The sequence below is a fragment of the Electrona antarctica genome (genome assembly GCF_951216825.1).
Source record: "Electrona antarctica genome assembly, chromosome: 17".
Taxonomy (NCBI): Eukaryota; Metazoa; Chordata; class Actinopteri; order Myctophiformes; family Myctophidae; genus Electrona; species Electrona antarctica.
Window position 1 is genome coordinate 13087196 of NC_136798.1, and position 18685 is coordinate 13105880.

Here is an 18685-nt window from a genome sequence, read left to right on the forward strand (position 1 = left end):
CTTTGTTCCTCTTATATCAAAGAGAATGCCTGATGCAGCAGTCTGGTCCCTGCAGAGAACTAGAATTAACTCGTTGCTGGATCATGCACGGAGGAAGAGTGTGTGTGTGTGTGTGTGTGTGTGTGTGTGTGTGTGTGTTTGTTGGCAGGTTTACTCTGTGGCGACAATTACTTTTATTTCCTTAAATGTCCTTAAGTCATACAAAGCCGCCCTAAATTAATCAACGTTAACATACTTGAGACATTTCCATCAAAACACAGTGGCTTTGATCATACAGCAAAGTGGGGTGGCTATGAAAGAGTATTAGAAGAGAGCCCACCTGGGAAGCAGAAGGTGCCAGGTTCGATTCCCGGCCCTGGCAACGTGTTGAAATCAAAGATGGAAGAAGTACTCACATATTTTACTTAAGTAAAAGTATCAATACTTAGAAGTCCCCTATTCCTAATGCACGTGAGTAAAATAAGTATAGGCCTATCGGTATCAAAATATTGTATTGTATAAGTACCAGAATGTCCCATTTTCAAAATGTATAGAAATCATTTGAAAATACCAGATCTACAATAAGTTCATAATGCATTGCATCATCGCATTTACTTTTTTCAAACTAGACCGGTGCCCGGCTGTAAAGCACAGAGTCGGTAACGATGGAAGTTGTAGATCCATGCCCCACCCGGCTATGCAATACCAGTTGTACCCGCGAGTACGTGTTCCACGCGTCTACGTCCTTATATGGAGATTTCCTATCTGTGTCCTCTTATTCCTATATATGAAGTTCTGTACACATGCCCAAATATTTGTGATGTCAGAACAGGCCAGCTCCATATATGGAGCCTGGGCAGGGGCCCTGTCCAGAACCCAGGCAGAGACCTTTGGCGGTTCTGGACAACCGTGGGTCCGACCGACTCTACACCAGGCACTGTGGGGGTGTGGAACGTGTGTGTCGAATTTGAAGTTGGTGGGGCGAACGGTTCTGGATAAGATGGGCACAATATACATAGGGCTGAAGTTGTTATAGTGTGTGTTGTGTAATAAATTAATAATAATCAAAATCTATAACATAACTACATTTTCAAATAATTTGAATGGAGTTAAACCCCAAATTAGCCTCTGAGATGTAGTGAAGTAGAAAGTAGTAGAAAATTGGAAATACTCCAGTAAAGTAAAAAGAAAAGAAAAAAAGAAAACAAGCTCAGAATTGTGCTTAAAGGGGCATTCCACTCATTTTCAACATTTTACTATGTGATTAATATACCTTAGAGCTGTCCCCCCATTCTGTGTTTCCTAGAACTGGAGATCTGAAAAAAATCATTAACATGGTGAAACACATCTTGATGATGTCATCAAGATGTGTTTCACCATGTTAATGATTTTTTTCATACAGTACTTGACTGAGTAAATGTACCTAGGCTAGTTACTGACTGAGTAAATGTACCTAGGCTAGTTACTGACTGAGTAAATGTACTTAGGCTAGTTACTTTCGACCACTGGTTAAGTGTATACCTGGCCTGACAGCAAGGCACTATAACCGCAGTGCCCACTGCTCCTGGAGGCAGTGGCATTATTATTACATGACTGTTGTATGTAATCTCCAGAATAATCTCTGGGAAACACAATTGGACCATGGACTGCTTGTATTGTGTTTGCCTTTACATAATCTGTATTATGTGTGTAACACAGGGTAATCAGGGCATATTCATGTATTATTCGTGTACATATTAGGGTAATTAGGGCATATTGTGTCCGGGTCGGTGGAGTGATGCAGGGTCATGGGTTCGATCCCGGGCACCGCCGGCGCCAAGTTTGAGTAACGGAAAGTACTGGGAGCTGATGGTAGGTGTTGTGCATTCCATCTCCCAGAGGTCTAGCGCATTCAAACAGGGATAGACTCCCGCACCCTGGCTGATACCGAGTTCAGTACAGTTGTGCTAAACGCTAAAGGCACTTTAGTAATCTTGATTTATCTCATTCCGGGGATCATGCTGCTGAAATGTATGCACATACATCGTCATTCAAGAATAGAAAGACGTTTTCACCTTATATAAACACCCCCCAAGACTAAGGCCTCACTCACACTGTTGCAACAGGCATACAACATTTGTCTTGTGTCTTGTCCGTGTTTAATGGCCGCCCCCAATGCATTTCCAATGGAAGTCACATGGTTTGACAAAATTTTTTTGTTTGATGGCTGTTTTGTTTGATGAGCCTGCATCAAACAAAAATGTTTTGTCAAACCATGTGACTTCCATTGGAAATGCATTAAACACGGACAAGACACAAGACAAATGTTGTATGCATGTTGCAACAGTGTGAGTGAGGCCTTAGAGATTGCACAACCGTCTGGCACCTCCCGGAAACAACATAAACAATTAAATTAGAGTGACCCTCCCAAACAAAGCCCTGCATTTACAATATAGGCCAAGGAAGAGTCACACATATAAACCAGTAACCACAATGTTGTTATTTACTCCATTCCCTTCCGTTGCGCACACGTGCGCGCACGCACACACCCCTCATTTAGGCCGAGGTCGTCCAAATAAAGCTTAGGTCGCCTACTAGTCTGAGACCATGATTGGATAAGTGCACTGTGCAGTGTGCACCAGGACAATAAGCGGAAGTCCTAAGCAATATCCAATTAAATGGGTGCAATGTTCTTATGTTATTGCCCTTCATTGGCCTGTTCTTACCTGCTATCCACTCCTTTAGGCAGTGGTTCTCAACCTTTTCTGTCTCCCGCTTGACAATGTAGAAAGGGTCCACGGCCCACCCATGCACCTGCATGACCACGGCCCACCCATGCATCTGCATGACCACTTAACACTGCAGCCGTGTTACTTACAAATGATTCTGTTCTGGCTTGGATCAATGGAACTCATTTCAGAATGAGAATCAACTTTATTGTCACATCACAGTTTTACAAGTAAAAAAGTGGGTGAAATTAGTTTTTGTGCATAGTTCCCATCGTGTCATTTTTCCAAGAAATACAAGAAAGGGGGTTAAGGAGATCAAGGCAGGAAAGAAGAAAGTTTGAGCGCTTTTACCACAAAAAGTACGAGTATTTATCAGTATCACAGAGAAAACTCACTTTTAAGAAACAGAGAGAGAGATAGTGCTGCACTGTTGCCTGCTAATGAGAGAGAGAGAGAGAGGGGGGGGGGGGCAGGGTTGCACCACTCAGTTCACACGGGTGTGATTTATATTTTAATTTTATATTAAGGTTATATTATCATTAAGATCACTGCTTTAAGGCATCACCTGAAATCACTGCTGTCCTGAAACCACTTCCAGACAGTGATTTCAGGTGAAGGCAACAGCAGGGATACACTTAATACTGTAAGTAGACTGACAGCATAATCAGTTCTAATGAGTTCAAGGACTGGGGCCAAAGCAGCAAGGCAGAAGCTGTGTGTCTACCAAACATCCTTGCACACAACAACCATGATAGACCTAAAATATCAACAAATACCAGGTAAATAAATACTAGCCAGATTGAACATGGTACATTTCAGTTTTGTCCTTCAGAAATACAAGTTTTGTTTCCTTATCAGTCCCTTCCACCAGGGTCAGTGTGGTACACCAAGGCCGCGCTTCAGAGGAGGCGAGGACAGCAACCCGCCCCATCGTGCCAGCGTAAATCATCCAATTAACTTAAGGCATTCACAAAAGAGGGTGGTCCATCTGTTTGTGTCTGATGTTTTCCTTAACGGCGTAATACTCTGATTGGATTGGGGGCCTCAGAATAGAGCGCTGTTGATTGTTATTGATTATTATTATTTTTAAGATTAAATCTTAAAAATAATAATAAAGCCCCTGAACAAATTTTGTTCTGGCTTTTCTGCCTTTATTTGGATATAGTCCGGCAGTCAACAGGCTTATTTTGTTTAAAGTGGGAAATCTGGTATATAGTCTTTTTTTATTGGCCTAAAATATTGTCTATATACATTCATGAATTCACTTGCTGGCCGGCTGTCAGCATTGAGCTTTTTTGAGTGGTGCAACCACTCCAAGGAACAGCAATGTCTGTGTTAACCTATGTGTTAACCTATGTGACTAATGACTATGTATGTGTATGTATGTGTGACTATGGGCAAAAGTGGCGCTGTTGTGCCAGAAACAGAGAGAGAGATAGTGCTGCACTGTTGCCTGCTAATGAGAGAGAGAGAGAGAGAGGTAGGGGGAGAGGGGAGTTGCACCACTCAGTTCACACGGGTGTGGTTTTTTTTAAATAGGGGGATACCACTAACATTCAATATAAGGCAAGATTTTCAAATTTTCATTATGCTTTAAGTAGCATGTGACATGTCAAACTAGGGGGTTTTCATGATTCTGAATCCATTCCAAGCATTAGTTTTGCACTAACAACACTCCTTGGGTTAAAAACGGCATAACCACTTGCCCAAATGTGCCCAAAATGTGCTGACCTCATCACATTTTGTGATGACGGCGATGGAATACATCTAATTTGGCGTTGATTGAACTATACCGTAGCGTATGTAATGTAACTACAATGGCATATAAAAAATAATAATAATAACACACTATCATTTTAGATGTTGCGTTGGCTATTCCAAATTAGAAAACACAAAACTTCTCTTCTGGAGGTCCCTGGCACAATTTACAAAACATTTTCAGATAGGGAGGTCCGAGGCCAAATATATATATATCAATCTGGGGGTCCTTTATAATCCTCAGGTTTTGATGGGTTAAAAACACAACCATCACAGCCACATAAAAACATTGCCTGCAATGTGTCATTACATTACAGTACATCAAGAGGCTCAGCCAGGTATGTGATGAACATGTACCAGCATTATAACATTTCCAATGGCCTTGCTTTGAAAATGGCACTATGTTCTGGAGGCGCTGGTACCTACAGTGTCTAGTAGGGCAGGGCCTGGGTTGACGGAGACCAGCTGGGCTCTGGGCTGGGCCCAGCGTCCACCGGCCAGCCTGGACAGGCAGAGTGGTGCACTAGAATGACCTCATCCTTATGGAGGGACGCAATAACAAACCATCCTGCCATCACTCCATTGCCGTCTGCTGCCACCTACAGACGCTTATGAAAAGTACTGTGAGACAAAGTGCACACAGTACACTCTGCTGGAAATAATAATGAAATGGCTCTCCACAATCAATTTATATGCAATTTTAGAGAACGTGGCATTTATCATTTCGCTACGCAGCCTTACACTTCCAGTATGATAGCTTGTGTTAATTCTGTGCTCCAACTGAACAGGGACCAAACTCATAAGCCATGAGAACAATCAAATAAAATAAAAAATAATAAAATGGCCCTCTAGCAGCTCTTACTAAAGCCTATAAAAACCATCCTGTTCCTCCCAACAAAGAAACATTGCCAAAATGACATCCCCAACATGTCAAGATATAGGAAAAAAAAGATGATTCATATTTTCCTGTCTTGATAACTGTAATTCACTCTGAGTCGCTCTGTGTCTCAGCTCAAGTTTTGCCCTGACAATCTAAAAACAATAACTAATAACAACAATATTTCTATTTATTTATGTAAGTAATTAAAACGTAGAAACCTATGTAAGCCCAGACAAACACTTTTATGGAACTGTGAAACATTTATTAAAGGCATGGTTAGGCTTTACTTCAAATCTAGCATTGAAAAATGTTCACACATTTTGGTAGTTAACCCTTTATTCCCTCCCAGCACAACACACAGTAGGCCTACATAGTACATACACAGACAAAAATAATACATCTCAACTATAATTTATATTAACTTCTATATGCATCTGGAAAGGACTGCTCTCTGTTCACAATTACGGTCAGGGGACATGACATGAGATGAGTGGAACATAAGACTGAAAAATATAGGGAGCAGAATTAAGTTTCCCTTCATGTTTCCCTTTCAACCACTAGAGGGCAGCAGTCATCTTCTGTGGAGGCCACTTGTTGCCTATTTTCTCTCTGTGATGATGAACACCTGTTTCAAATGAATGATGTTAGGATGTACTATACTACCAGACCTATGTATAGCAGCTATCCTCAAGGGGACGAGAGCTCGCCTCATGACAAAATTAAGAAACCAGTTTAGCAGCATTACAGTGGAGAGAGACAGGAAACATTGAGAGAGTGTATGGGAGTGACATGCAGCAAATGGGGGAGGCATACTTTGGTTCGACATATCATTTGTTCGAAGGAGCATTGGTCCGAGGTGCTTTAAGGGTCGGGAGAGGGTTAGGTTTAGGTGTGCTGCCCCGTGGGAGGTTAGGGTTAGGGTGAGGGTTTGAGGTAGGTTCCAGCCAGCCAAGAATCTAACTGGTAATCGACACGGGGACTAGCTGTCAGGCATTCAAGCCCATGTGGTTTATGTGCCTATTGCCTATTGGGTTTCTCTTTCATGCTTCACTCTCCTGGGGAGGGAGCCTTACTGCCAAAAACACATGCCACAGACACATGATTAACAAACTCATAAAAGGAACTACATGCAGGCTCTATAACAGGCCTCATCCCTGAATGGATTTATTAAATGGGTGTATTTAGTATTTTTAAAGATCTTAGAAGTACATTCTGTGCACGAATGTAAATGACACCTTGTTCCACTGCGAGTCTGTGAAGGTTCATTGTTCCGACTGTTTTTGGTTCACAGTTAATCTTTTTGTGGATGCTGTTTCCATTTAGTTTTTCTATGCCTCAAAATGTCTATTACTGGTATTTTTAGGTAGTTTTTGGTTTATAGTAACAGTACACAATACATTGTAGTCTTTCCTCAGTTTCCTGTCATATTAGTTGTCCATACTGTTGTACCTTTCAGTGTGGTTAGGAAATGTATTCCTGTCCATGGGATTAATGAAATGTATCAATATGCTGTATTAAACCAAAACACAGTAAAATCCTGAAGCAGTACGTTCCCTACCGAGCCTATGACAGCCTTGGTCTGAAATCTGAACATTGTTTGATCTCAGAAAACATGGTGGTTCATGGGGTACAGTATTAATTTATATGCTACATATAGTATACATAACATACACAGTATAATGTGCGTACCAGCAGGCCAGTGCACATTATGTGTCTGAGTGTGTCTTTCCGTGACTGCGGTCTCCCTGGATCCAGTACTCTTCGGACTGCATCTCCAGCAGTCTGGAGACTGTCCTCTGAAAGGCAAAGATCTCCTCCTCGGACGTGAACAGGGTCAGCCGCTCCGCTGCCGCCTAAAGAGAGGAGCAGTGGCAAGTTACATACCACTGCCCGCCAGGATTAATTAATCCATTTTAATTCTATTCTATTCTATTTAATTTATCGCGCATCGCACCAAGGTTTTACCGCTTTCAACCCTTATTTTGAGGGGCCAAATATCCGTAACCGGATGTTACGTTGACATAATGCTGTGTGTGGTGTCTTGACCGGTTGTTGTTCTCTCGCTCGGTGCCGCAAGTATCACAGCGCCTGCTGTCGGCCGTTGAAAAACCTTGTATTCACCAGAAACGACATTCATTGCGCCGATTTGGAGATACAGGCCATTGAAAGCAGCACATAGAGTGCAAGTGGATGCACGCGCATCTTCAAAATAGCCGCGGCCACTGTCACACTTTACACTGGGATGCTAACGAGAGACAGCTATCGATGCGATCCGATCAAAACATGGATTAAAGAATATAATGCCTAGAAAACGTAGGCTACGCTGTTGGCGGGCTGACAGACTAAAGTTAATCTAAGCTTCTGGCGGGCTCCATGTTAAGCAGTACTTAAGAAAACGTATCAATACTGTGATGTAGAATTGCAATACTGCGATGTAGAATTACACCTACCCTTGGAAAATCACAGAATATTTGATCGTCGCTCCATTCCGTGCACGAGTGCTCTCAAATGCGCACGGATGTTGAAAATCATGGTCTATACACGACAATCCGTTTGAAGGTTACAAGCTGTTGTTGAGAACTCGCTCCGTGAGCTGTTTTCCATTGGACTGCTATTATTGCATTTTCTTTTTTTTAAGATTAATTTTTTTGCCTTTATTGATAGTTACACGTGAAGACATGCTGGGGACCCATAGAAGGGATAGACACGCAGCAAAGGTCGTCATGAACGGGACTAGAACACGCGGCACGCTGTCAGGCCAGAGCCTGTATGTGGCATGCGCCTGGACCGCCTGGACCACTAGGCCCCATTATTGAATATATTTTTTCCGGTCACGTGATCAACGCGTCCAGAGGTGTTCCGAGAGCTCACAAAACTCATCCAAACCATGGATGTTCCATAGGTTAGCGCAGTGGTTCTCAAAGTGGGGTCTGGGGACCCCCAGGGGTCCTTGAGGGAGTTCCAGCCAGGGGGTCCCCAGCAAAATGATAATTAGGAACCAAATGGACTCTTATGGGACTGTAACTCTGAGAGTGTACAAATGGACCCGTTAGGTCCATTTGGTTCCATTTTTTGTAGATCAAGTATGTATGTAAGATGTACCTGGAACCACCTGGGGCGTCTTATGTTCACTGAAAAACAGTCTGCTTATGAGTTAAGAATTGGGGATGCTATTCATTTCTAATGGCGGGCTATACTCTTTACCCCTGCTGTTTCTTCGAGATCAGTGGTTCTCAACCTTTTCAGGACATGACCGCTCCAAATAACCATATTTGAACTGGGGACACCACCACCCTGAAAAGCACTTGGAATTGTAGGAGTTGAGTCGTTTGTTTTACTGCACTGTTGCACTGCCCTGTTGTTTGAGTGTTGAATGTTTAATGGACCACAATACAATGGAAACAAGCTGTCGGGGCTTTGTGTGTCATCCATTTGGGGTGGTTTTAACTTTTAACTTTCACGTCCTACCAGGCATTCAAACACGGGTCTCCCATGCAAGTGTTGAAATGTTTACCACTGAGCCAATACCACACGCCTGCTTGCTCAGGGGAGATAAAGATTTTTGACCATCAGGCAGAAACACCTGGGGACCTAGTGGGATCTAACTTTCTTAAACATTTACCTTTATTGTGGGGAAACCTTTCGTCACTACCACGCTGTGAGCTTGTACATCTGCACTATTTTTGAACATTTCTGAAAAATCTTGACAGTGTTAGAACTACTGATTTGGAAGGCATTTGTAGAATCGACCTCAGGTCTTAATGGGATAAAACCGGGAAAGCATCCTATTAAAAAATAGCAGATGTACAAGCTCACTTTGCACCGCGCTGCAAGCTTTGTCCATCTAATATTTTTGAACATTTTAGAAAAAAACATATTTGTCTGTAGAGTGGTCAGTGGTCACAGAGGTCCATTTACCCCAGTGAGGCCCAGGTCATCCAGAAGCTCACGGTCCTTATCATCTTCCCCTCCAGACTGGACGAACAGCTGCTCCAGTGGAGCCGCTGCAAGCAGGACCACCCTCACCTGGACAGACATTTCACGTCCATTCATTTAAATCATTAGTACCGATTTAACCTAAGGTGCTATTCAAATAAAGTTATTATTAATTACTATTATTATTATAGTAGTAGTAGTAACAGTAGTAGTGTTAGTATTATATCATGTTTTGTTCCTCGACACCCACTCTCATCTTTATGTTGCTAAACAGTAATTCCTTTGTAACCTGCTTAAAAAGTGTTGCAAGAGTGCTGTTCCAAAGTGTTGCATAGCCTCCTTGAGATAATATTTTTCGTGAATGCCTATAGCAGGGGTGCCCACACATTTATGACGTGAGATCTACTTTCAAAATGACCAGCTCAACAAGATCTACCCACTGAAAAAATAAGTGTACCATTGCTGAAAATAGTTTAAATATATAATGTACCTGGGGGGGCTTTGGAATAGGGAGAAATTATGACAGGCAGTTTCTGCTGTCAAAATATGTCCCCCCCGTATTTAACTTAAACGCCCAATGCATTCTCAATGGCAATAGCACAAACTTTGGCATGCTACTAGTCCTACATACTTACACCTAGAAACCCCATTCAAACCGATTTAGGTTCATCTTACGGTGGTGGACATGTTTGCCTGAAAATAAATCTTTGAAATGTTTCATAGTTTTAGAAATATAGTGCTTTCAAATTTGAGAAATTCACAATGGGGCTCAATGGCAGATATTGGCACGTCAAAAAAGCACTTTCACCTAGAAACTCCATTCACACTTTTTATAATTCAGCTTACTGTGGAGACACATGCTGGAACTTTTTACTTTGAAATGATTTGTAGTTTCGGAGTTATTTAACGTAAACGCCCAATGCATTCTCAATGGCAGGGGTGTCCACACTTTTTTGACTTGAGAGCCTGTCTTGCTGTTTCCTTACTCCACAGTATATAACTTTTTAATGCTACTGATGTTTGTGCACAACATTCTTGAAAACAAAGTAATACATTGTGGGTTTGAGCTGACAGGCCCTTCTAAATGTCAATCAAGTCACCTTAATTCAAGTGGCAAAATTTAAATTAAATATATTCTTTTAGGGGCATGTAATGTGATCTACCTGCACAGCCCTTGTGCTCTACTGGTAGATTGCGATCTACCTTTTGGGCACCCCTGGCCTATAGTATCATATAATAATAAAGGGGACCAACCTTGCGGTCATAGAAGTTATCTATGAGGGTGATAAAGCGTCTGGCCTGGTCCTTCAGTGTCAAAGTCAGCATGGGAACATGGCGGATGAAAACCGTGTCAAAGACCCGCGCCATCTCAAGATAGTCGCTGGCGCCCACAGGCTGGAACACAACAACCAGGCACGTTAGCTACCGCAGAGCATCAATACACACTATGGGCTCCAACAACCAGGCACGTTAGCTACCGCAGAGCATCAATACACACTATGGGCTCCATTTTCGTCGCCGCCGTTACCCGCGACGCGGCCCGCAAGTCAGCCGCTGCCCGAAAATTACGAGTATAGGATCTTGCTCTGTCCCTAAATGGTATTTTGGTCCAGCGTCACCCGCTATCTATTATGCCGACACCGGTATTTGCGCCTAGAGGTGTGGTCACTGGCACGCTTTCCCCTAAATTGCTATTTTGGTCACACACATTTGGGAAGGCGCATAGTGGAGTTTAAAAGCACCCGTAAGTCGTATGCCAGATTGCAGCACAAGTGAGACTTCAAGGCAAGCAACGCAGCACTCTTCCATGGGAGACCGTAATGCTATGAAGCAATAGCACTGGGCATAACGGGCAATGGATAAGGGATCTCTTGGCGTGTCGCACAGTGATTGGTTTAATTATTGTAACGCCGCCCAAAACCCACCTATGCATAATGTAACGGGTAACGGAGGTGTTAAAGGGGTTTAGACATGTAACCAAAATACCAACTTTAGTGGGGGAACACCCCTTCCCCACTGCTAAATCCCCAAATAGAGTATTTAGAATGCTCGAACGAAAATGGAGCCCTATGTCTATATCCAAACATACAGGACACACTGGTCACAGGCACAAATACTCTATAGGTCGTCCTCGGACAAGCCCTCCATCATGGCTTCCAGTCATCCTGGTTCTCCATACATATGGCCAGCTCGTTGGTGCTTTGCACTCCTGCGTCTTTCTTGAGTACATCCACATTATTTTAATGTGGATCGTCCTCGTGACCAGTGCCCGTGTGTTGGTTCCCACAGCACTAACTTGCTGGCTGGAAACTCCTGGTGTCATTCTCCTGGCTGCTATTTTATGGCTCACCCTTGGCAATCCATCATACAGATTCTTGTTGGTAACGTGTACTCTTGCTGATGTTACAGTAAGTACTGCACGCAACTTCTGCATGGTTGGTGTCAGGGTCCAGCATTCACTGCCGTATAGGAGAACAGATTCTACTGTTGCATAGAAGAAGCTGAGTTTGATTTGACAGGAGAGGTTGGAGTTCCATATGCTGGCCATGCCGTTCAGGGCCCTCCATGCAAGTGCCTTCCTCACTTTAAGATCTTGCTCCGTTGAGTTGACCCATGAGCTCAGGTACTTGAAGCCCTTGACTTCCTTCAGAGCAGTGCCTTCTGTAGTCAGAGGTGGATGTTCCGAAGGGATGTTGATAACTTCAGTTTTCTTGGCATTCAGCCGAAGGCCAAGCTTGGCACACTCTGCTTCCACTCTGTCTGCCTTCCTTACCCCGTAGTCCAGGAGACCAGGACTATGACCAAGAGGAAGGAGGCTAGGGTGTCCCTTTGCAGTATCCCAGCCAAGATGTCAAACTCGTCACTGTTGCCATCTGGGGTCACCACCTTGGCCCTTGTTCCTTTGTACATGGTACACACAGCCTGGTCGCCTCCTCGTTTGCGACAACGAATCGCCTGTATTCTTCGTTTGGCTCCACACCCTCATCCAGCAGGTGGATTGAAGCCTTGTATTGAAGTATACAGTATACACACACAAGTTCAAGCATTAACAAGACAGACATACATGACAAGGGGAATTCAATTATCATAGCAGTCAGTAAGGATAACATAAACGTATACTAGTCAAATATAAAGTCAAATATGTGTGCAAAGAGCAAAGTGATCACAATGACTAAATATAAAAGTTAGAATTAATTCCCAGATTAATAGCAGTCCAGATATATTCAAGTGATTCTAGTAGTAGTGCTATGATCATTGATAATGAACATTGACAGAACTGTAGTCCACAAGTAGATCATTGTCGTACTACAGTATACTGTGGGCTTGTGTGTAGGAAACGGCTCGTCCTTACTATATATATACGTTCCCTCGCTGCTTTATTTTACTGGCAGTGCCATTTTGTACAGAAAAGAAAAAGAACCGTCAATAGACTGTAGCTCTTTGACACTGAGCAGCACAGGGACGCGTGTATTGAACAGGAGTGGCCGTGATGCAGTTGGAGAGCAAGAGGTGGACAGTAAGTGCTTGGAGGAGGACAAAAGAAGCATGAAGGACAGCATGAGAGGAAAACAATGTGAGGTGGAGAATACAAATGGAGACAGAGATGTGTCTGAATGAAGCGGGGACAAAAAGAAGGCAAATTCTGCGGCAAAGGGAATTCTTTGAATGTGCGTATTTTGGTTTAAGAGCATGTAGAAGTTTTTGTTTACCTGTGTGTATGCGTGCGTGCGTGTTTGCGTGTGTATGCGTGCATGCACGCGCACGTGTGTGTGTGCGCGTGCGTGCAGCAAAGCAATGCAAAACATCATATTTTATTACGCACAAAATCTATAAAAAAATCTAAAAAACTAACTATAATATGGTTTGAGTCAACCAGCCAATATTTATTTTTCCTTCCAGTGATGCCATCAGGAAGACACTTCTTTCATTTCTTTCAAGTGTTAAATACATATTGAATTGAGCTTTTTAGGAATTTCAATTTAATCAGAGCATCCTCTCAGCTAACGCATTACACTTGAAATTATCTTTGGCAATCAATTTCACTCAACCCAAGGACAAAATGGTGTTATGTTTTAAGTGCTCCTTTGACTTAACCTGACTCCACCAGATTGCGGCAGTATTGAGTTCACACGTTCACAGGAGGAGGAACTCACTACTGCCACCATCTGGCGGAGTCAGGTTACCTTTGACTGACAAAGCGTGTAAAATGCAATATTTTTTGGGAGTGAAAGCCCTGGCTGCATCAACACCTCCGCCTAAGTCAGTGGTTCACAAACATTTTCATATCAAGGACCCCCAAATTGACACTTATTAGCCCGCGGACCCCCATTAGAAAAATATATGCCAGGGACCCCCATAAGAGAAGACTTTTACGGCTCTAGCAGTGATTCTCAACCCGTTTAATTTCAAAGACCCCCAGTTTGACATGCATTAGTCTACAGACCCCCATTGAATGGCATTTCTATCTCTGGGGCCCCCAATTTATATTGTAAAATCAATGTCAATTTAACTCTGAGAGTGTACAAATGGATCCAAATGGACCCATTAGGGTCAGGTCCTTTGGTTCCATTTGTACACTCTCAGAGTTACAGACCCATAAGGGTGTATTTGGTTACAATTTACAATTACAATTTAGGCATTTAGCAGACACTCTTAATCCAGAGCGATTTACATTAAGCAAGAACAAAAAAAGCATGGGAATACATCACATATATAAAAAGCATTTATCATGAAACGTGCGTAAGCTAAGAACGTAACAGTGGAATATCTATATAATGAAACTATACATATAAACTATACATATATACTATACTATGCTATACATATGTACTATGACGTGCTATGACTACAACTACTACTGGTTCCAAACTATCATTTAGCTGGGGACCCCCTGGAACTCCCTCAAGGACCCCTAGGGGTCCCCGGACACCACTTTGGGAACCACTGGCCTAAGTAACAACTTGGTTGGTTGGTTGATTCATTGATGTGTCTTTGCAGCCCATATTCTCCCCAATTTAATCATTATGCCAATTGATTCCTCCCCACACACATTTCTGTTGTCACTGCTGTTGTATCCTACTGACTCACCGGCGGCCAGTGAGGAGCCCCACCCAGGAGGACATGGAGCCTTCTTCTCCCCACTCCTCCCATCCAACACTCCCCGCTGACAGGTGCCGCGACAGCCCGTAGGAATACATGCAGTGACAATTATCACCTTCCCTGTCCGGCTTCCTTCCCCCAAACACAGGCCAATTGTGTTCATGTAGATGCTCGACAAAGCCGGATACACCACGGAGAATTCAAAGTCGAACCCACAACCTCCGTGGTGTTGGGCAGGCACCTTTCCACTGTGTCACCCGAGCGCCCATTCCCGTCAAATGTCATGACAATCCAGCCATCCGTTCTTTAGTTATATATTCTGTTCACAGTCACAGACAGATACACAGCGGTGGCCGAACGGTTTGCGGAGCGGTCTTGATACCGGAAGGTCGCCAGTTCGTATCCCCGGACCGGCACGTTAAAATTACCACCGATGAAGTGCCCTTGAGCAAGGCATTGAACCACTACCATGAAATGTTCTATGAGCAGGGCCTGGCTGTAAACAAGTATCTGATGCTTAGTCCAGTTACCCTGGGTAAATATAGTAAAAAGATTCAAATGTACAGACTGCCACACATCAGTGAGACTGCTGTGTGTAGCTTGACAGAATTAGCAGTATCAATAGCTAAAGTATAAAATAATTAAAAGTGACATAGATGCGTTCCAGGTCTTAATGGGTTAGGAAAGGCAAGTGCTGCAGACTAGTTACAGTAGTAGCAGTAGAATCACTGGTTTATTCAGACTAGTTACAGTAGTAGCAGTAGAATCACTGGTTTATTCAGACTAGTTACAGTAGTAGCAGTAGAATCACTGGTTTATTCAGACTAGTTACAGTAGTAGCAGTAGAATCACTGGTTTATTCAGACTAGTTACAGTAGTAGCAGTAGAATCACTGGTTTATTCAGACTAGTTACAGTAGTAGCAGTAGAATCACTGGTTTATTCACACAAAATAAGGCTGGAATCTATGAAGTGATAATGACCCACATTAACCTGTACATGTGACAAGTTCACCTTGAACACCAAACAAACCTGAATGAATAATACATCAAAACTTACTCTGTCGAGTTTCCGGTGACGCTACACAAGATGGCAGCTTAGTAACAGAGCTCCGGGTATCAGCCCATATATTCCCCTAATTTAGTAAGTTTTATACATCCAGATTTATACAAACTGAGTGAATAATGAATGGGGAAAAGAATCAGGGTAAAAAAGGAAAATATGAGTTAAGAAACACCGCTGTTGAACAGAGGAACGAGGAGGACGCGAACGCTGGGAAAACAACAGCAGGACAAGATGGAGGAGGCGGCAACAGCATAGCCCGGTGTCCCGACATGGAGACGGTGGATTCACTTCGCAAAGTTGTGAGTGAAGTTATGACCGCGGGTTTGGCTACAATGCAAGCTGAACTGAAAAAAGATCTCGCTGAATTCCGTATAGGCTTCCGAGAAGATATTAAAAAACAAATGGAGGAGTTTAAGACTGAAATAAACCAGAAAATACAGGATTCGACGGACCGGCTGGACGGAGCAGTGAAACGTGTCGGGGAAATGGAGGAAGGCCTTGCTAATATGGAAAGATGGGACATTGGTGTCAAGGACACTCTTCTTCAACTGCTATCCGACCAACAGGTACTACAAGATAAAGTTTCTTTTATGGAAGGGTACTCCAGACGCGAAAACATAAGAATATACTCCATTCCTGAAGGGGCTGAACTGGCGGAGGAGGGGGGCTCCACAATCAAGTTTGTTGAAAATTTGATAAAGACTGAACTTGGGGACTTGGATTTGGGACAAAACCAGAGCTTAGGAATTATGCGAGCCCACAGGGTCGGACCAAAGCCCCCCGCGACCGCCCCGCCACGCTCTATGGTGATTCGATTTCTTCAATTCACAGTGAAGGAGAGAGTCATCCACACCGCTTGGAAGAAAAAGCCTGGGCCGTGCATTAATGGAAAACGGGTGTATTTCGATCATGATTACGCAGACGAAGTGCAAAAAAAGAGAAAAGAATATGTTCCTGTTAAAAAAGCCCTACTACAGAAGAAGATACGATTTCAAACCCCGATGACCAGAATGAGAGTTGAATTGGACACTGGTGCCGTTGTTTACGACAGCGCACTACAAGCAGCGGAGGACTTGCGGAAGAGAGGAATCGACATCGGTGCTATCGTCCCGGCCACCACCAAGAAGAAGAAGGGCATGACTGCGGAGGCGCTGACCCAACTTCTGCCTTGGGAGATAGTGGGACCCAGACGTGCGTCGCAAGGAGCTAAACAGCGCTTTCAACAACAGGTTCGAGAGAGGCTGAGTGAATACCGCAGGACGGACTCTGACGATACAGGAGAAGTTGGAGTCTTGGAGAAACGTCCTGATAAGAGGTGAACGACCTATCTCCGACCTCTTGGAGCACGGTGTGTGATACAGTTAATCATACAAATGATAAATATCCTTTGAATACGTTTAAAAAAGTAATGATTACGGGCTGATACTTGTACTGTGAACTGACGCCACTTTTTTTTTGCTTGTTCTAATAGCCAGAGAGGGGCCCCACCTAGTGGCCAGATCCCCTCATTACTTTAAAGACATACAGATGTCTTTTATTTCCCTAGGAAATTCTCTGTGTTTTTTTTGTTCTGTTTTATTGTCTTTTTGTTTTTGTTTTCTGCTGAGGTCCGGGCTGTTGTTGTTACAGGTACAATGTATGTTCTTTGAAATGCAGGTTTTTGTTGGAACCACAGGCTTGAGGTCTAGGTTACCTATTTGTTCAAAATCTAGATTACAGGGCTCGCTTGTTGGGGCTGTAGTATTACTCACACAGGGTTCAATGCAAAAAAAAATATGAATCTTCAACATTATAACTTACTATCCCTAAATGTAAATGGGTTAAATAGCCCCATTAAGAGGAGCAAAATGATATCAAAAATGAAGAAGGAGAAGATAAATATTGCTTTCTGGCAGGAAACACACCTGTCTGATGCAGAACACGAAAAATTAAAGAAAATGGGGTTTAGGAACACTTATTTCTCCTCATATAAAAACGGTAAAAAAAGAGGGGTTGCTATCCTGATTTCTAACTCGATTCAGTTTGAACTCATATCCAAATTAATTGATAAAGAGGGCAGATATGTTCTATTGAAGGGAAAGTTGGACCAAAAAGAAGTTACATTATTTAATGTCTATGCTCCCCCGGGCAGTACTATGTCTTTCTACAAAAAAATATTTGATTTGATCGCAGCTGAATCATATGGTACTTTGTTTTTTGGTGGTGACTTAAATGCTACGCTCCATGACTCGGACTCAACAAACAAAAAGAGAAAGAGAACCCCTACAGAAAAACGCATTAAAGAGGTATTAGCAGACTTGGGTTTAATTGATGTGTGGCGTGCCATGCATGGATCAGCCCCAGGGTACACTTTCTTTAGTGCAAGACATTCTGTTCATACAAGACTAGATTATATATTTGTGTTCAATGCAGACTTGCACAGGTTGAAGGAGTGCAGAGTGGGCCAGAGAGACCTTTCTGATCACTCAGGGGTATACTTGACTTTTCATTTAGATGGTAGAAGGAGAAAAACACTTTGGAGAATGAATACCAGCCTTTTAAATAATGCTGTATTTAGAGAAGAAATGGAATCAGACCTAACTGAATATTTACAGGATAATGACAGGGGAGACGTGGACCCAGGTATATTGTGGGATGCAGCTAAAGCGGTTCTCAGAGGGAAAATTATAGCCCGAACAGCTAGGATAAAAAAGGCAAAGGCTGAACATTTTTCGAAACTACAAGAACAACTGAGGGAGTTAGAACAAGCGCATGTTACAAACAAGGAACCTACAATAAAAAACCAAATAAAAAATATTAAACAAGAAATAGACAAAGTACTGAGTGAAGAAGTGGAAAAAAATCTAAGATTTATGAAACAAAGATATTACGAGGCTGGCCCTAAGGCGTCGAGGCTTTTAGCCTGGAGGCTTAGAAAACAACAGGCCGAAAACACCATATATAAAATTAGAGACCCAGTTACAAATAAAATTACCAGTAATATGGATAGCATACAGAATGCATTTGAAACACATTTTAAATCACTATACTCCCAACCGGACAGGGCAGATAAACAAACAATTGTTGATTTTTTGGAATCACTAGACCTCCCCTCAATTGACACAATGATGAATAAAAAACTAATTTCACCAATAACACAAGAAGAAATAGATGAAGCCATTTCTAGCCTAAACTCCAATAAATCCCCTGGCACTGATGGATTTCCACCTGAGTGGTATAAGGCTATGAGGGAACACTTACTCCCCCTACTGCAGAAGTGT

At 42.8% G+C, this 18685-nt stretch overlaps 1 protein-coding gene across 5 annotated transcripts in view; it reads right to left on the minus strand.

Annotated features, from left to right (window-relative positions):
* Nucleotides 1-5643: 5643 nt before the first annotated feature.
* Nucleotides 5644-18685, minus strand: part of afg1lb (AFG1 like ATPase b) — a 43837-nt gene continuing 30795 nt past the window's right edge. For 2 of the 5 annotated variants that reach the window (XM_079526730.1, XM_079526727.1), the window contains exons 11-13: nucleotides 10516-10656; nucleotides 9244-9351; nucleotides 5644-7178 (exon numbers count right to left, since the gene is read on the minus strand). In XM_079526730.1, the coding sequence (XP_079382856.1) occupies nucleotides 7032-7178; nucleotides 9244-9351; nucleotides 10516-10656 (396 nt within the window). In that variant the 3' untranslated portion in view covers nucleotides 5644-7031. Of the gene's footprint in view, nucleotides 7212-9243; nucleotides 9352-10515; nucleotides 10657-18685 lie in introns of all 5 variants that reach the window. The other 3 variants (XM_079526728.1, XM_079526729.1, XM_079526731.1) reach the window with 3 other exon arrangements.